This window comes from Pan paniscus, chromosome 22 (assembly GCF_029289425.2).
Source record: "Pan paniscus chromosome 22, NHGRI_mPanPan1-v2.0_pri, whole genome shotgun sequence".
In the NCBI taxonomy this organism is placed as follows: domain Eukaryota; kingdom Metazoa; phylum Chordata; class Mammalia; order Primates; family Hominidae; genus Pan; species Pan paniscus.
The window spans coordinates 36,010,007-36,029,474 of record NC_073271.2 but is presented as its reverse complement, the minus strand read 5'-3'; the positions used below and the strand labels follow the sequence as shown (position 1 = coordinate 36,029,474).

General features: G+C 44.6%; 1 protein-coding gene across 1 annotated transcript in view; it reads right to left on the bottom strand.

The window, feature by feature from the left end:
- Window positions 1-442: 442 nt before the first annotated feature.
- Window positions 443-19,468, bottom strand: part of PCP4 (Purkinje cell protein 4) — a 61,690-nt gene continuing 42,664 nt past the window's right edge. The window contains exon 3 of the mRNA XM_003823909.6: window positions 443-851. Within this exon, the coding sequence (XP_003823957.1) occupies window positions 724-851 (128 nt within the window). The 3' untranslated portion in view covers window positions 443-723. The remainder of the gene's footprint in view (window positions 852-19,468) is intronic.

Genomic DNA, 19,468 nt, shown 5'->3' with positions numbered 1-19,468 from the left:
CCTGGAGCCACACAGGTGCAGAGCACTGCAGGTAAGCTGCAGAATGGCCTATAACAGGCTAGAGCGTCCCCTTTGGAGATCTGAAATGGGTCTGCTGAGTAAATCTGGGGATGCTCCAAACACAAATGCATCACCTTCTTCCATTTTGTTCTCCTGAATCAGTCATAATTCCCCAGGGAAACTTCTGTCTTTGGCACCCGAGGATACAGGGCTCTATTCCCATGATAAGAAGAAAATATGTTGCCATCGCCAGCCAGCACTTAGGACTCTCCAAATGAGGCAAGCATGGCTGAAAATGGATCTCTCACTCTCAGCAAAAAAGCTCCTAACAGAAGACAATGTGTTACATCTCTGACTCCTAAGAGAAGGAAATAGACACCTGGCTCACAGTCACCTCTAACATCGGGTAAAATAAAGAGAGAAAGAAAGGCAGTCACTTGAATTCACTCATCGTAACTTCATTTTATTACAACATCAAGGAAAATAGTTGCAGGAGGAATGAAAATGGAGAGAAACATAGAGATTAAGCTACTCACAATTCCATTGTCTATACCTTCCTACAAGGGTATAAATATCACAGGTTTCTGTACATGCATTGGAGGTTTGCTATGCGTGTGTGGATTGTGTGTGGATGACTTCTCTCTAGGGTGTTGTTCTTTTAATTTCTTGACAGATGATGGTTGAATTTGGTGTTTTCAGGTGGACTAGGAGGGGGCTCTCCCGCTAGGACTGAGACCCAGCCTTCTTCTTCTGGAATTTTCTGAACTGAGACTGAATGGCCACCGCTGCACGTTCTGTCTCTGGTGCATCCATGTCAATGTCAAATTCTTCTTGAACTTTCTTCTGTCCATCTGTAGCAAGACAAACACAAACAGAAGGCAATCACTGAGCTGAAAATAGGAAAGCAGACAGCCCCACTAGATAAGTGAAGCCAGGAAGTCCACCTTGGGGCACACACAGCGGCTTAACTTACACCCCAGGACAAGAGCTCATCTGCAAAGTAAAATCCAGTGGAGTGTTTTGACAGAGCTCAGAATCTACCACCTGAGCAGGACAATGAAACTCAAGGACACAGTCTCAACACTTCATGTATTTTCTGCACATGATTTTCTGTTCTCAATGACCATCTTGATATATGGTTTTAATATTGGCTGTGCTGTTACTTTCTCCTGCTATCTCACAGAGGTACCATTTAATATTGCTAAGATATTGGTCCAATGATAGCTGATATTCACAATTACTGAGTCAGCAGAGTCATATACTGAGTTTCCGTGTATAGTTCTGTGTGTCATTCTCAGGAAAGATTTGCTTATTGCAATCAGGGCTTCCATTTTTATCATCGTCAAGATGGGATGACACCATTTGACCTTCACAGTTCGACTGAACTTTCACAAAGCTTACATTCTTGTTCCTATGAGGTAGACTTGGCAAATGGCTTGCTAAGGTGGAGGGATTTCACCAATTCACATGGTGACAGGATACAAAGTGGGGGGTGGTGAGGAGCGAAGGCTTGGGCCTCTGTGCTGTATACCTTACCACAGCACGGGGCCAGTGCAGCCAAGACAGAAAAACAAATAAATCAATAAAATTCTTCAGTCGTGGAAGGTAAATGTCTTTCAAAAGCCTCTAGTCTGATGAGACCCGGCGTGTCCAGGGTGGTATGGCCGTAGAGTGTATAGTGTATGCTGCTCGGGTGATGCGTGTATCAAAATCTTACAAATCACCACTGAAGAACTTACTCATGTAACCAAATACCACCCATTCCCCAAAAACCTACAGAAATAAAAAACTAAAATAAAATAATAAATGCCTCTAGTCTGATGAAGGCTAAACATCAGATTCATCAAAGGCATCCTTTTTCTTTTTCTTTCTTTTTTTAAATACAGGCATGAGGTTCTCATCCCAGACTCAGGGCTTCCTCCTTGCACAGCCGCAGTGGGAAGGGTGCTCCTAAGAGCAAGATGGATGTTAAGAAATCCGTGTCCCTGTGGCGAGGCCAGACATCTACACTTCTTTTAAAAAGACTCTCAGGTGTGGCCAGAATTGAGCTCCAAGGACAAAGGAGGCCTTGGAGTTAGCTCAAGCCGGAACTGGGGACAGAACTGACCTCTCCTGGGACCTGGGCCAAGAGCCTCGCTGCCACCCTGGGCTTGCACCTAGAGCAGAGGAGGCCAGCCCTGTGAGGAGCACAGCCAACTTGGAGATGGGAGAACTGGAGGCATTCTGAGGCAGAGGAAAAGCCCCAGCCAGTGAGCAGGGAGTGGGCTCTATTCCTGAGTGTCACCAGGCAGCCTGAGTTCATCATCCACTACCTTGTTTAGGGACTTTGCATAATAATGCTCAGGCACCAGCTCTATCAGAGAGGGTGGAGGAAGCTGGGGTTCCTTGAGGACTTGAGGTAAGGCCTGCTTGTTCTATTCTGCTTGCTCTAGATAGATAGATAGATGATGATAGATAGATAGATAGATAGATAGATAGATAGATAGATAGATAGATAGATGATAGATAGATAGATGATAGATAGATAATAGATAGACAAACATAAGTAGATGATAGATAGGTACAGATAGACAGGTAATAGATAGATGAGAATCAGCACTTATTTCAGATGTATCTGCAGAGCTGTAAGCAGCCTCCTCTCAATTTTCCTAGATCCTAAGCAGCTTCCACCTGGAACCCTTCAATCATCCTCTCACCTAGGAGGAGGGAATGTCAGCTCTGGCTTTGGAAGCCTTGTAGGACTGATGGAGCCATGACCCAAATCAGAGAACTGTTGTCTTCTATTTCAAACTTGCTGCCAGTGCTCATAAAAGCAGAGATGTTGAGTGCACCAATGTTCAGGAATATTTCAGAGGCAGGGGAGGGGGGTGCTTCCTTTTTAACCCAGGACAGCCCAAATGATAGACAAGTGGAACTGTTTCTCACACTCCAGGTAGCTATTCACATTGTCTTCTACATTGCCAGGGCCCTTTCTTTGCAGAAAAATAAGGGGTAGGATCACTGGGAGAAGTAAAAGTTTCCTGTGGCTCAAGTAGATGCTTTAAAAGTGGTTAATTAATGTTATCACATGAGCCTGGGACTGGAGGGCAAGTGTCTAGCAAACCCAGAATGCAAATGGCTCCAGTGTTTGTGCTCATGGCAATAAACCCTTTCGTACCAATAACATCCTTGGTTAGGTAGCATCTACAGCACTGGGAGTTGTCATTTTTCATAAGGTGGTTTATAGTCCCAAATCCTTCTACTCCCAGAGGAATCCTTGCATCAACTGTACAGTGAGTGCAAAGGGGAAAAATTCACTCTGATTCCAAGTAGGAGGGGAAGTTTCCCTTTTAAATGTAAAATGTTGCTGGAATCTGAAGTTTTTAAAGGGCCTGATTCATCTTTTCCCTTTTATAACGATGGAAGAAAGCGGCAATATTATTTTTTGACAAATGACAAATGAAGACGCGGAAAATTATGTATATTAAGGAAATATATAATGAAACAGTGAGGACAGGTCACAGAAATCAATTTTGCACTTATATCTTAAACTGGTATCTCAGCCAAAAGTGATCGATTGATTCCTCATTTGAAAAATATTACATTGTTTAAAACAGAAACCACTAACATTTAAGGAATCGCTACTTTCTGTATACTTCAGAGTCCAGTTCCCGGGGGGAAGGTCAGATGCTGTTACAGGAGTGACAGGAGCTCCTTCCGCTGAGCCAGCCAGGAGTGTGTAAGGAAGAGAATGGGGCACCCGACTGCAGTGGAGAAGGGACAACCAATTAGACTTGGTGGCACAGGGTTCAGTACAAATGGTCTGTGGCCCTGGAAATCAGGAAAGTACAGTTCTAAATACCCCAGATTCAGCAGGCACAAAGGTAGGGGAGGAGAATAAGGGAAGGAACCACAGCCAGGCCTCCACTCCCAGAACCACTCTTCAGGGCCTTGGAGCCTGCCAAGGTTCCCCAAGGATGACCCCAGTGACAGTGACAAGGCCACAGGAGCAGGGTGGCCCTGTGAGGAGCTTCCCCAGCCCCATCACTCCCGGGCAGAGGCGGGGACCCACGGGCAGTACAGGGGGCCCTTTCTACTGCTGACACCCACAGGGAAGCCCTCGGCCACGCCTGCTGGGGAGACTGAAGAGCCCTAGGAGAGGACATTCCCCGAATATGTCCCCTAGGGGCACGCCACACCCCCAAGCCTGCATTGCAGTTCTTCACGGTGCAATTGCTACCCATTACTTTACTTCTTTGTTTCCTTCTCTGGTTTGTCCTCGGTCTTCTACGCTAGAGTGTGAGCTCTGTGAGGCCAGGGACTTTGTCCGCCTTGTTCCAACAGCTTACATAGGACCCAGCACACAGTAGGTGTTCAATTAAAAGCTGTTGATTGCAAGTGAGCCATTAATTAATATGCTAGGCAGCTGTCAAAGGCACGCTTTTATCTGGAGGACTAAACAAGCACGGTACCCTCCTTGGTAACCATTTACTTCAGTTTGTGAGGCGAGTCCTTGTCCTCACTCCCTGCAGCATTGTCATGGAGGAGGGTCTCAACGGTTCTCTAAGGAGGCATGTAGCTGGGAGCTGCCCTGAGAAAGCCACTGTCTGGGCAGCCAGAGGGACACAGCCCACAGGGGGCACTGTAAGGAAGATGGAAAACCTGGCACCTGAGAATGACGTCAGGAAGCACTGCTGTTTCATGGGGGAAAGCCTCAGGAAATGCTCAAGGCTGGATGGAGAGAAGAGGGGCACAGGTGTCCAGGGGCAGACGTCCAGACCTCAATAGGCACACAGGGAAAGAGGAAGGCACAGGTGTACCCTCATGTCCCTGGGCCAGGGCCTGTGGCCCCAGAGGAGCCTGTGGGGACCCAGCAGAACCAGAGAAGCTCTAGGCGGGTTTTTAAGCCTCTTCTTGCCTAGAACAGAGCCTGCCACCAATAGCTGGCCAGGGAATAAACAAAACCTGGGGCCAGGTGTGGTGGCTCATGCTGGTAATCTCAGCACATTCGGAGACTGAGGTGAGAGTTTGAGACCAGCCTGAGCAGCATATGGAGTCACCGTTTCTACAAAAAGTTAAAAATTAGCCAGGAGTGGTGGCAGCTAATTTTTACACAGAGCTGAGCATAGTCCCAGATACTCAGGAGACTGAGATGGGAGGATCACTGGAGCCCGGGAGGTGGAGGCTGCAGTGAGCTATGATTGCACCACTGTACTCCAGCCTGGGCAACAGAGTGAGACCCGTCTCAAACAAAAACAAAAAACATAGGCCTCGTGTCCCAGCAGCCAAAGCCCTCAATCTCTTGGGGTTGAGAGGCTGTCTCTCTCCTCACACCTAGATACTCTCTGCACTGAGCGAGGCACCCTGCAGAAGTGGGTCTATGGAGTTCAGGTAAAATCTGAATTTGGGGATTGCCTCTGACTGCTCTGTGACTCTGAAAAAAGTTCTTAGCTTCTCTGGTGCTCAGTTTTCTCATCTGGAAAACAAAAGCCTGTGCTACCTGGCTCCCAGTGTTAGGTTTATGTTCAGATCAACACTCGGTTGTACCTTAAAGCTCAGGCCACACTGTACTGGGCATGGCGTGGAGAGCTGCAAAGGCCAGTGAAGGGGACGTGGGCAGTAAGGTGGCTCTCCAGCCTCAGGGTGTCTGTGTCTGCTCAGTGGTGAGATTCACGGATCACTCGGGCCCTCATCCAGGGAGGAAGGGGGCACTTTCCATCATGGCCGCCCGCATGGCCATGATGGTCAGCTGTGTTTGCTGGGCTTGTTGCAAGATGGCCCCAGCTCAGAAATACAAGGCAGAAAGAATATCCTTAAAATTTGTTCAAAAGAGAGACTTCCCACTACCGACCGATACAGTCCACAACTCACAAGTCATGTCACTGTAAAGCTTAGACGATGCAAAAGGACATTCTCCTTAGCTACGAGGGCACACACCACGCCCTCCCAGTGGCCTAGAGGCCTTTGCACAGCTTCTGTGTCCAGGAGGGAGCAGGGCGTCTAAACGAGTGGTATGGACGAAACGAATTCCATTGTCATGTCCAGATTGCAGTACAATCATTTCCGTCATGTTACCACTTGCTCCTTCACACAGATGGCTGAAGGCTTAGGTCTGGACCGGGTGGCCTCTCCCTGACATATGCACATAGAATTCTGCCACCTGTATTGGAAAATCACTTTGGCCATGCCCACTCTCCATGGCGGCTTTTCAGTCTGAGGGAGCAGCAGGTTAGACTAAATTACATTTGGCCTGAGGATGCCTCCATACTCCAGTCCTCAAATAAAAACTACAGTCTTAGTACAAAAACTAACTAGAAGCCTCACTCGGGAGTACTGTACAGGCATGCTCTGGTCAACAAATAGTGGGCTCTCCATCAATCACAGCAGCCCATTTTCAGTCAATCACAGGTGGGCAACTTACTCAAACAGGGCAAAATGCTGCACTGTAACCAGTTAAGCTGCCTCGGTGCCTCACATCTGCTTTCTGCCCATCAAGGCTGCCTGACCACGTGGCAGGCTGGAGTTCTGAGAACCTGTTCTGGTTCAGAGAAATGCCTAATTCTGGAATCATTCTTTGCTCAACTCCACTACATTTGACTTGTCTACGGCTTTTCCTTTTAAGAAGTATTTCACCAAAACACCTTGTAAGCCATCCAGGGCTTCACAGTTGTCATTACTTGTATTTGCCTCAGGTCCTGGAATTCTACCTTTTCCCACTCTGCATAGACATTCCGAAATTTTCAAGCTGACCACAGAACAGTCAAGAGATATTCATGCCAATTAGCAGATTTGATGTAAGAGAACAGCAATTCCCACTCCACTAGAAGACGAGGGGAAACCCGACTTATTGATCACTATAGCTCAAAAAAAATGGTCCCATGATTCAACATCCTGTGTGCCTGGGGGGCCATTATCCCTCACAAGGCCTTCAGACTTCAGCCAAGTCCATCACCTGTAAGATCTCACCTCAAAGGAAGTGACAATCAAAATCTATCAGGCTGGGCAGCTACGTGAACTGCTACATTATCTAGCTACCTGTCCATTACCTGTCCACCTGTCACATTGCCCTTTCTCAACAAACAGTGTAGTTGCAAAATGGCTCCAAGCAATGAGGCTTTTCCCTCTGAGCAGAAACCTCATTAAACCACCAGGACCTGACAGAGAGCTCTGCCAATGGCCCTTGAATAATGAAGAAATGATGCTCCCTGAGGCTTGGAAAAATAATGAAGAAATGATGCTCCCTGAGGCTATAATAGCTCCCTGAGCTATAATGATTCAGTTCTGCCATGACCTCCACTAGGAAGCAAAACAGTCCTATTCAAGTTTAAACTTTGCACTAGTATAGACATTTCTTATGTTACTTTCCTGAAATACTGCCTTTCCCCCACAGAAACTGAATAGAAGGTGGCCTCCGCAATTATATGGTTTATTATGTCACAAGAGAAAGCTCAGGCAGCCCTTCTTAAAGATGGAATGGTAATAAAAACCACTCTTTATTGAGCATTAAATAGATCCTCTCTCATATACTCAACTAGATTTTATTTTACAGATCATTTGATGGGCAAATGTAAAATAGAGAATCATAAATATAAAGGTTAGGAACTATTATACTACCAGTTGAAGACAGTCCCAAATGAATATTACGAGTCTCAGGGCCAGGCATGGTGACTCACACCTGTAATCCTAGCACTTCAGGAGGCCGAGGCAGAAGGGTCACTTGAGCCCAGGAGTTTGAGACCAGCCTGGACAACATAGTGAGATCCTGTCTCTATTTTTTTTAAGTCTCTGGTATTGTCATGAAAATCCAAAGAACAGAAAAATGCTTTGATAAATTAAAATTCCACTTGCATTTATCTATTCTGATACAACAGAGTTTGGTGCTGGAGCAGAGGTTCTCACATCAGTCCCATAGTCCATCAGCAGATACTTGTCGAGAAGAGTATGAGTTTGCTCGGGCTGCCATAACAAAATACCAGAGACTAGATGGCTTCACCAATGGGAATTCATTTTCCCACAGTTCTGGAGGCCAGAAGTTGGAGATGAAGGTGTTGGCAGGTGTGGTTTCTCGTAAGGCCTCTCTCCACCTTTTTGCTGTGTCCTCACCACATGAGGACATTAATTTAACATTAATCAATTAACCATCTCCAAATGTAGTTACACTCTGGGGTACCAGAGGTTAGAGCTTCCACATATTAATTTGGGTGGGGAGATGACACGGCTCAGCCTATAACAGCACCTGACCTAATTTGGAGGCTTCATAGGTTTTAAAGTTGCTTTGCATCATAGAGAATCAGAATTTAAGATTCCCTATTTTACAAAGAGAATTTGGGCTCCTGTAATCTGTAGTTTGGACTTACATAGTCATTTATGAGAGCTGAGGAAACATTCATCATCCCCGTTCTAGAAGGGCCTCGCTTGAGATCACCTCGTGAAGACTGGCCAAGCCTGACTTGGGATCTGGGTCTTGTTCCAAATCTTGTTTTCATTCTGTGGGTTGTGCTACTTCATCTCCTTAGATGTAGACCAAGCTGACAGACTTCTTTAGGGACCAGTCAATATAGCTCTGGCGGAAAAGCATCTCTTGGATGGTCCAAGTCTAAACACATAATACAGTCAACCAGCTTGCAAAATCTGCTGGTTTACCAGGCAGTCTGGGGGAACTATACCAAATTCATGAGTTCGGCGAGTGGTCTGAGAGAGCCATTCCTGTCCTGGGGGCTGGGAGAGAGCAGAGAACAAACCTAGTCCCCTCCCTCCCCAGGAAAACAAATGGAAAGGTAAATGCACAAGTAAGTAATAGAATTTCAGAGATTCAAAGAGCAAAGCAGGCCGCTGGAGAGTGTGAGGTAAGATTGTCAGGTGGGGCCTCTGCCAAGGAGCCATCCTGGGAGGGGCACAGCCCCACAGTGAGGCCAACCAGGATGGGGGCGGCAGCCAGGGCTCTTCATGGATGGTGGGAAATGGCACTTCCAGAAAAATGGACTTCATCTGTGCGTTCACAATCTAAGAGGCAGGCTTCAAATAATTAACATAAATTCCTAGGAAATTAACAGACATGAAAAGTCACCTAGGGCATGACAGAGCTATTCATGGATCCTGCAACAGTCCCAGAAAGGATAAAAAGTTTGAAACACAGCACAATTCAAAAATATATTAACCCCTAAACTTAGGAAAGGAAACTCTCAAATCTGTTTGTTTCCCAGTTGATGGCGATGAAAGGTCATTGCTCACGTCATCATGGTTAGATCATTGGAGGAACCAGCAATAAGTCACCACAGCAGCTTTTACTTTTAACACACAGACACACACACATACAACATGCCACACACACACAACAGACCGACACATCTACACCCATCACACAGTCACACACCACACACACTCACACAAACACACCACACACACACCACACCAAACACACATATCATACCACATATGCAAACACACCACACACATACCACACACACATCACACATCACACATCAAATACACACCACACACACACCACACACACTACACCACACACACACACCACACCAAACACATATCACACAAACACACAACACACACACCACACCCACACCACACCACACATATCGTATCACACACAAACACGCACCACACACATCACACCACATCACACATCACACATCAAACACACTACACCACACACACCACACACACAAACACCCCACACACAGACCAAACACACACACACATCACACACACCACACACACAAACACACCCTACACACACACCACACATACATACCTACACCCACACACCACACACATCACACATCAAACACACCCCACACACACACACCACACACACACCAACACACACCTCTCACTCCACACACATGCACTCATACACAAACACACCTCACCAGACACTCCTACACAAACACAACCCTCACCACACACACTCATACACACCACACACAAACACACCACACTACACACACAAAACACACTAACATACCACACACTCACAAATACACCACATTACACACACACATACCACACATACACAAATACACATTACACACCACACACTACACATACATACACACCACACACACACAAACCACACACACCATAGACATACACACATTAGACCACACACATCACACCACATACACACTCATACACACCACACAAACAGGTAAATGCTTTAATTTACATATTTATCACTCTTCATATTTTAAGATTGATTTGATAGAAATGAATGACCTCCTAACGCCTAATCCTGTAGATCAGAAATTTGTGCCCAAGAAGTAAATTGGGATATAATAGTCCCGAGTAGGAGTCTGCCTTCATTAGGAGTCACAGCACATAGCGTACTATAAAAGGACCTAAATTTTAGCAAGCTATGAAGAAATAACAGTCATTTAACTTAAGTATGCCTTGCAATTGGGGTATTTTAATGCCAAGGTTCTTAGAATGTTCTACCTTCTTTCAAAGTACAATATTAACTTTGGAAGAATTAACATCTGTCAGCTGTGTTGCCCTTGATATAATTAAGCTAATTGATGCGGAGTTCTGTGCTGCTGGGGCCCTCTTAGCTGGGATCCCCTCGCCCACACCGAGGCCACTCGGCCAAGGAGAGGGAGTGGGGTTCCCTCCTAAGGACCCAAACCCTTGCCCTTGAGGCAGAGAAAGCCAAAGAGACAGGTAACAAAGCAAGCAAGGATTGCAATTGTATCCTTTACACCTCACATTGGATCAAGATATACTCAGAGAATAAGGCGTCTAGTGTTGGAGAAAAGGTCAATTCCTCCAGAGGAAAAAAATTATAACAATAAATTTATACCCGTAGTACCTAATAATGCTGGCATACAGCATCACACTTTATGAAATGCCAATTTAAAAAAAGACAATAAGCTCTTTAAAAAGCTGGGAACAAAGCATGCAGAGAGCCACTGTGTCCTTCTGCCTGACTTCCGGAGTTGCAGTCCCTCTGCAGCTTGGGGAGTGTGGGATTCCAACAAGCCAGCCCCACAGCCCAGAGCCACTTCTCGTTCCTGCCCGCTGGCTCCATATTTATCGAATGGGGGCTGCTGGTGCGGAGAATTGCAATTTTCCAGGTCTGTGCTAAGAGGCAGAGATTAATGAGCAAGTTCAGGCATTAGCAGTCCCAGGCAAGGGGACTTTCTGCATCTATTGTATTCCCCAAATCAAAAACACAATTCGCATTTCTTCTAGCTTTCCATTTACCAAGTTAGTGCCTTCTTTGGTACTTAAAGCTTTTTCCAAGAGCGAACAATTCTCTTTTGTCCTAAAATAGAAGTATTCTGAAACCCACAGTCTTCGATTGTTCAAATCAAGTTCTCATTAATACAAAGCCTAATTTGGTAGCCAAAAGTAAGAGTTTACTCTGAGCGCCTCTCGGTCATCTATTTCCCATTATTCTGTTTCTCGGGCTTCCATCCAGAGGCACCCTGGCTTATATAAAATGCCCACTGTGGCACTAGATAATCAAATTAGCACAAATCCATGCTTATCGATTACAAAGAATGAGAACTAATGAGATCAGATCTGCCTCCAAATTTATTAAGCGAGGAAGAGCACAAAAAAACAAGGTATAATCATCATTGAAGAAATACTAATTTTTCTGTTGAAAAGGCAAAATTCATTCCTATTTGTATGAATTGCTTAGGCTATCATGACAAAGTATCACACACGGGGTCACTTAAGCAACAGAAATTTATGTTCTCACATCCAGGAGGCTGGAGTCCAAGATTAACGTGTTGGCAGAGCAGGTTCCTCCTAAGACCTCTCTCCTGGCTTGCAGATGGCTTCCCTCTGTGTCCTCACATGAGGATCCCTTTGTGAATGTCTGTGTCCTCATCTCTTCTTCTTATAAGGACAGCAGCCAGACTGGATGAGGGCCCAGCCTGAGGACCTCATTTCAATTGAATTACCTCTATAAAGACCCTATCTCCAAATCAGATCACATTCTGAGGTTATGGAGATTAGGGCTTCAACACATGAATTTGATAGGGAGGGAGTACACAATTCAACCCAGAACCACTAGCCAAATGCCTACATTTTCAAGAAAAAAATGAAGACAATCAGAGAGGTATGATGAGAAACAGCTTGACTAAGGACAGCTTGAATTCAAGTCATGACTCTTGACTGTGGTCAGATTTGCCTTCCTGAGGTTCAAATCCTTGCCCAGGCTTGTTTTTCTCTGGAGAGCATGTGCAGGGACACAGTTTGTAAGGAGTAGAGGGCCATCCCAATGCAGAGGTGCACTGCCCAGGATGGCAGCCGGCAGCCTGGCTTGCCCAAAGCACCCTCCTTCCAGCTTCTCCCTCTACCACCAGGCTGAGAAGCTGTAGGACATCATTCCCCGACGTCTCAGGTGTGGAAGTCTGCTGCACAGGTGAGGGCTGGCCAGGCAGGTGCACTAGAAGGATAGGAGAGGCAGAAGTGCGCACCAGGGGCCAGCCAACCACAGGAAGATCCCACGTTCTGGTAAGCCCTGAGGCAGAGGTATTGGGTTTCTCTGGGGCAGCTGTCGGGACATCCCAGTGTCCTTTGCCTGGTGGCACATGCCAGGCAACATTAGGAGCAGTCAAGCATCTGCTAGAAAGATCTATCATGTCGCTAAATATCTTCCATATGAATTGTTTCTGGCTGGACACCATCTAGGCTGAGCTCTCTGCCTCCCAGAAATTTTTTTTCTTTAATTTTTGTTTTAAGTTCCAGGGTACATGTGTAGGATGTGCAGGTTTGTTACATAGGTAAACGTGTGCCATGGTGATCTGCTTCACAGATCAACCCATTGCCTAGGTATTAAGCCCAGCATCTATTAGCTATTCTTCCTGATGCTTTCCCTCCCAATAAGCCCCAGTGTGTATTGTTCTCCCCCATGCATTCATGTGTTGTCATCATTCAGCTCCCACTTATAAGTGAGAACATGTGGTGTTTCATTTTCTGTTCCTGTGTTAGTTTGCTGAGGATAACAGCTTCCAACTCCATCCATGTCCCTGCAAAGGACATGATCTCATTCCTTTTTTAGAGCTGCATAGTATTCCATGGTCTTTATCCAGTCTATTACTGATGGGCATTTAGGTTGACTTCATGTCTCTGCTATTGTGAATAGTGCTGCAATTAACATACACACGCTTGTGTCTTTGTAATAGAATGATTTATATCCCTTTGGGTATATACCCAATAATGGGATTGCTGGGTCAAATGGTATTTCTGCTTCTAGATCTTTGAGGAATTGCCACACTGTCTTCCACAATGGTTGAACAATGGTTGAGCGAAGACATACATAGGTTCAAAACAAAGGGATGGAGGAAAATTTACCAAGCCAGAAATTATTAAAGGTCTTATAATAAAAGCCCTTTCTTCCAAATCCAACAAGAGTAGATTCTGCTGTCTGCACCACCACCTCCTATAGCCATAACCAGTTACACTGGGGCCAGGGGAGGAGAGAAATATTATATAAAGAAAAGGGGTAATCTTGTGCTTTTAGAGATCAGATTGCAAGATTTTAGTTTATTTACATAGAAAATACGTTAATATTTACTCGAGAATAACTTGAAGGAAGGTGGGTAAATGAAAATGCTTTTGGGAGTGAGAATAACATACCAAATGCCTTCTTCTCTCTGAGCACATGGAAAGAATTGAAATTCCTTCCCAGGAATCAGCAGCTAGCTGCCCTAACAGCAAACTGCAGAAAAGCCACAGTTTGCCCTTCTTCACACTCTGACTGGGAAACATAGAAAAAAAATCTCTTCAGGCTGATTGGAGGGATAGAGGACAAATTAGTCATCCGACAATTCAGATAACCCCTCTGTGCAAGCTAACCAGCTTGTAAGCACCCAATAAACTCCAGGAGCAGAAAGGTGTTGTGGCTGAGTCTGTTCATTGCCTTTGTTTATCCCCTTTTCCTTAGTTCCAAAACCCCTGATCTGGGGCTGAGCACATGGTTATCCAGAAAACAGTTTCCAGCCTCCTTACTGTTGGATGTGTCCCTGCAACTAGGATTTGGTCAATATGATGTAAGTGGAAAAAAGAAATCTTACGATAAAATTAACAGACACCCCTTGCCCATTTTTTCCCTCTGTTCATATCTGTTTTCTGTTGGCTGAAAGGTAGGTGCAATGGCTGGTGCTCATGCAGCCATATTCAACCATAAGTTGGAAGTCTTATGCCAAATATTGCCAAACAGTGACAGATGCTTGATGCTCCTTGAAACTACACAGACTCCCCTTGACCATCTACCTCCAGAATCCTTCTATATGACAGAGAAATAACCTTCTCTATTGTTGAAGCAGTTGTTATCTTGGGGTTTCAGCTCCTTTTAAGTGAACCTCATCTTCTACACGTGTGTGATAATCAGTGTATAATTCATCAGGAAACATTTTATTTCAAGTTGATAATGGAAATTCACATGTATTTTACTGTGTATTGGATGGGTTCATTTCCTTCCCTGAACTGCACATTTTATCTTTTGCTTACGTGCATCCATTCAGTTTCTGAAGTGGGTGGTCATTTCTTCATAGTATTTAATGCTTTAAAAATCCCAGAGATTTTTTTTTCAGAAATACTTCCTTTATATTCAGTAACCTTTGGCAACATTCCCTCTGAGGCTTCCCTGCTTCATGTTATTTTTTTCTCCTTGTGGGACATTTGCTTCTCCTTCCATACCCTTCCCTTTGCAGTTGTGGAAACTGTGTAGTTTTTCAAGTGCCTGAAAACACAGGAAATTGATGTGTGCAGGTCCTGCTCCAGGGAAGGTAACCTCCCTAGTCAGATTTCAGGCCACTCCCTTCATTCTGCACTAGGTCTATTTGATTCTTCCTTTCACAGCTTTGGAATAATTGGAGTTTTCCTTTTTCTCTGATATTCCCTGGTTTTACCAGGTATCAACTGACTCTCCTGAGGGTGCTCACCACCTTCTAGGACTCACATGTGCCCCAGCTTCTAAAATTTCAAATACCAGATTTAAAGCATTAAACTCTAAAAATTTCACCACCATAGAGAATTTCATACAGTTCCCCAGTTTTTAAATAGAAAAAAAGTCAAATGCAATCATAATTACAGGACATTTTTAAGTAGTCTCAAAGGAACATCAATTAGACTAATTAATATAAGAACCTCACTTGAACCCACTGAGTTTCTTCTAATTCTCCTTGCCCCATAATTCTACAAAGAATTTTACTTTCTTCTTTTTTTCTTTCTTTTTTTTTTTTTTTTTTTTGAGACAGCTCTGTCACCCAGGCTGGAGTGCAGTGGCATGATCTCGGCTCACTGCAACCTCTGCCTCCTGGGTTCAAGAGATTCTGCCTCAGCCTCCTGAGTAGCTGAGATTATAGGCACACGCCACCACACCCAGCTAATTTTGTGTGTGTATGTTTTTAGTAGAGATGGTGTTCCACCATATTGGCCAGGCTGATCTCGAACTCCTGACCTCAGGTGATCCACTTGCTCCCAAAGTGCTGGGATTACAGACATGAGCCACCACGCCTGGCCAAAGATTTTGACTTTAGGAAGGAAAGGTAGAAGCCAAGGCAAATGGAGTGTGTTCCAGGGTTTTGTGAAGAAGGAAGAGAAAGGCTGGTAAGAGCCCCCAAGAGCTTCATGAACAATGGGGAAAGCAAAGATCAGCTTGGGTTGAAAAATCATCACATGTACATCAGAAAGGGACTAAAGCTGCTTTCAAAAGTGGGTACTCTGGGCCTTTTCTCCTTACAAATACTCTTTATTCTCTTTGGGGCTGTCTGATTTAAATAAAGAATAAGAATACTCTTTATTCTCTTTGGTGCTGTCTGATTTAAATGCCTTTCTCCCACAGTGTGTGTGTGCATCTGGCATCCTTCATGACACACGTTTCTGCGTCCTTCTTGGCCCTGGCTGTCAACTCAGCTGCTGGGCCATGCTATCTCATGGAGCACTTCCTGCCCTGGCTCTTCACCCTGAGCTTCTAATCCCTGCAGACAGGTGTTTCTCTTTGCGTAGTTCCAGGGATTACAAGCCTTCTTAAATGCACAAGACTATTCGGTAGACGGGTCTGTTGTGTACGGAATTTCACGTGGGGTACAACTCTCTGGCAACTCCAAAGGGGGTCTGTGAAGCAAAGCCAGGGTCAAGTCCCTCCCAGGTCCAACCACGCAGCTGAGCTGATAGACACCCATCACTGCTCAAAATCTCAAGCCTGAGGCTACCACCAACCTGGAATCTCCATTCAGTCATGGGTCCTGTGTTTCGTTTCATGCTCTACACTTTTCACGCATGGCAAGAAAATGGCAGAGCAGAAATAGACGCTACCGTATACGACTCTGAAGTCCCATATTTTCAAATACCCTTCAAACATGCTGAACATGACTGGGCATCCCACATCAGAATGTTGTCATAAGGACAGAGAGGGCTGTTGCCCAGAGGTGTGTGCCTGGATTTGTAAGTGAGTATTTTATGTCTAAACAAAGATGGGTGCTGATTTCTAGGGACGGCCAGCCCTGTGACAGTTAAACGTCACAATCTCTGCTTTCCTAATCCACAGCCACAGCCCCTCACGTCCCTTCTCTTTGTAGGTTTGGAGCAAAGACATAGCACTTCTATTTGCTTTTTTTAAAATGACACTATCTTAAGAGCTCATGGCCAGGCACTTGCTGATTTCTTGGAAATACCTTTTTAAAGATGGGTCATTTTAAGCTCTGTACCTTTTTCTACTTATCAGGAAGATGAGTTCTTATATTTATAAAAAGATAATAAAATTAAATACCCCAGAAGTAAAGTTATGTGGCATTCTAGACTAAGTAGCTGAACTACATATAGTAACCTGGACTCAAAAAGATTAAGTAAGAGTAGAGTTTTGGTGTTAGTTTTAAGCAACAAGTAATAATGTCCTCACTTTGGGAGGCCTAGGTGAGAGGATCCCTTGAGGCCAGGAGTTTGAGACCAGCCTGCGCAACATAGTGAGACCTCATCTCTTCAAAAAATAAGTTATCTGGTTATAGTGGCCCGCACCTGTAGTCCCAGCTACTCTGGAGGCTGAAACAGGAGGATTGCTTGAGCTGGGAGTTCAAGGTTATAGTGAGCTAAGATCTCACTACTGCACTCCAGCCTGGGAGACAGAGCAAGACCTTGTCTCTAAAAAATAAAAATAAAAATAGATTAAATTAAAATAATAACGTTCTGACACCGAATCACCCCGAAAAATGGCATTGGGAAGTTCTTCCCAGGGTTGTGAAAAGTTCTGAAGCTCCAGACTTTTTTTATATTGGTTCAGGTAGATGAACACCTAGGCAGAATTCAGATGGGGCCTGGTTAAATGTGACCATTTAACCAGGGACTGTTTTATGTGGCACCTTGGCAGGAAAGCAAGGCTCCTGCCCTTTGTGGGTGCCATCGGAGCATCCCCATCCAAAAAGCTTTTACAAACCAAACATAAAGTGGATTACTTTTATTCTTTTCAAGAAATTTCAAAGACAGAAAGAAATTTTCTGGGATCAGGGCAACAGGATCAAAAATTAATCAGTTTGGAAATACTTTAAAAAAAAAAAACCTTTCAAAAGACCAACAATGAAATATCATCCCTTGACACATTCTAATTATCAGCAGAGGTAGTAGAAGCATTTCTGTCTAAACCAAAAATTTAAGCAGGGATAAAATACCCATTTGGGGCTGCCATGGCTCAAGGGAGCATTAACAGAGGCTGATGTCAAGAAACTGATGTCAAGAAACAAATTTAGATAGAATGTTAGAAAAAAAAATGTCTAACATCAGTCTATTAGAGATTGCAAACATCTCCCAGGAGCAGTAGCATCTGACCTTTTGCTAAAGTCATTTTAAGCTGAACTGAGGAAATACACAACAGGGAGTCATATTTCACCAGCTGTGAATGGCCGGGGTGACCTAATAGGCCGTTTCTAGCCCAGAGAGGTAATTGGCAACGTTTTATAGTTTTGTTCAACTGTGAGATGTGTGAATAGAATAAGAATGAATATCTTATCTGCAGGTAGCTCATCTTGTCTTCTAAAACCCTATCTCCTTCTTCCACAAACAAGTCTGGATTATAATTTCAAAACTATGGTTCAACTCTTCCACACACAGCCATCATTTAAGGTGACAATAGGCTGGATTTATAGAAAAGACAAGTGAGGCTTTTTCAAGAAACAGCTATAACTCAGTATTCCATTGCCATGGGGCTGGGGAGCACCTATCCCGGCAACCTCTGGCTGAGGTTTCCCCTAGTGCTTGGTTGGTACCAGGTCACGTTGACGAGGCCCACAGGTGAAAAGGTTATAAAGTTTCTAAAGAATGTTGGCTACCTTCTGCCTGAAAGATCACAGTCACACTTTAATTTCATGTATGCCAATTGCCACCAGAGGGAGGCACCCACTTCTTTTGTGTTTCTGTCGGGTGGACCACTGTTGTCTACACCTGTGCTCACCTCGAGGCCAGTCACTGGGGTGCCAGCCTCCTTTCTAAACTGGACATACGCTACAGAAAGATCCAGGAAAATAAACTCTGTTTCCCTGTTTTACTGTCAGATAGTTGGAAATGCAGTTTTTCTAGAGGAAATGTTAAATTTTCCCATTTTCACCCATTTTGTTGAAATAGTTGTTATTTCAACAAAAATAACTACTTGTTATCCTGTGTTCACAGCCGGTGACAATCCCATTCAGATCCCATCCATTGCCCTTACTTTCCCCTCCACTGCCTCCACCAAGAAAATACATCGTATTTCTCCTGTGGACTCATGTGCGATATCCCCTTGATGCTTACAGAAAATAAAATCAAAAGGAGTCAAATGTCCTACACTGTCCCAGGAAAGAGACAGCCACAGAATCATAAAGAGTCAGAATTCGACAAGTGCCCAAAGACAATGTCATCGTACAATGCTGCAACCCAAAGAGATAAAATGATTCACTGCAGGTGAACCAAGAACAAATGAGTAAAGCATAGAATGGCAGGGACAGACAAATGGGAATTCACCCAAGCCCCACCCTTCATGAGCAAACCAAGAGTCAGATGAGGTTTATTGGCAGGCCTTCAGGCCAAGCAGCTCAGGGGCACTGCAACTGGGGAAATGGCTAAAGGGCGAGGAAGACCCTAACAACGGTCAGCAAAAATGCCCAGCTCATGCTGGCATGGAGGCAGCCTGGCATCAGCTAATCCATGGAAAACCCCAGCCAAAATCGGATGCTAAACATTGCTCTATCTTATTCTGAAAGTTCCATGAAACAATTATTGAGCTCAGAGCTACCTGAGAGGAACCTTCAAAGCACTTTCCCCAACCAGCAAATGCATTATAATCTACAACCCAGCATCTGCATGGACCATTTCTCATGGCCTGGCCCATTTTCAAAGCTCACTATAAAAACACTTTTTTTTTTAATGGACTGGTGGGAAATTGGATTTTGGTGAGTGCACATCCATCCAAACTGCCAAAAGCGTTATGTTTGTGTGGAAACAGCAAAACTTGAAGTGTAAGAAAGGTTGGGGGAGAGGAGGATCATGGTCC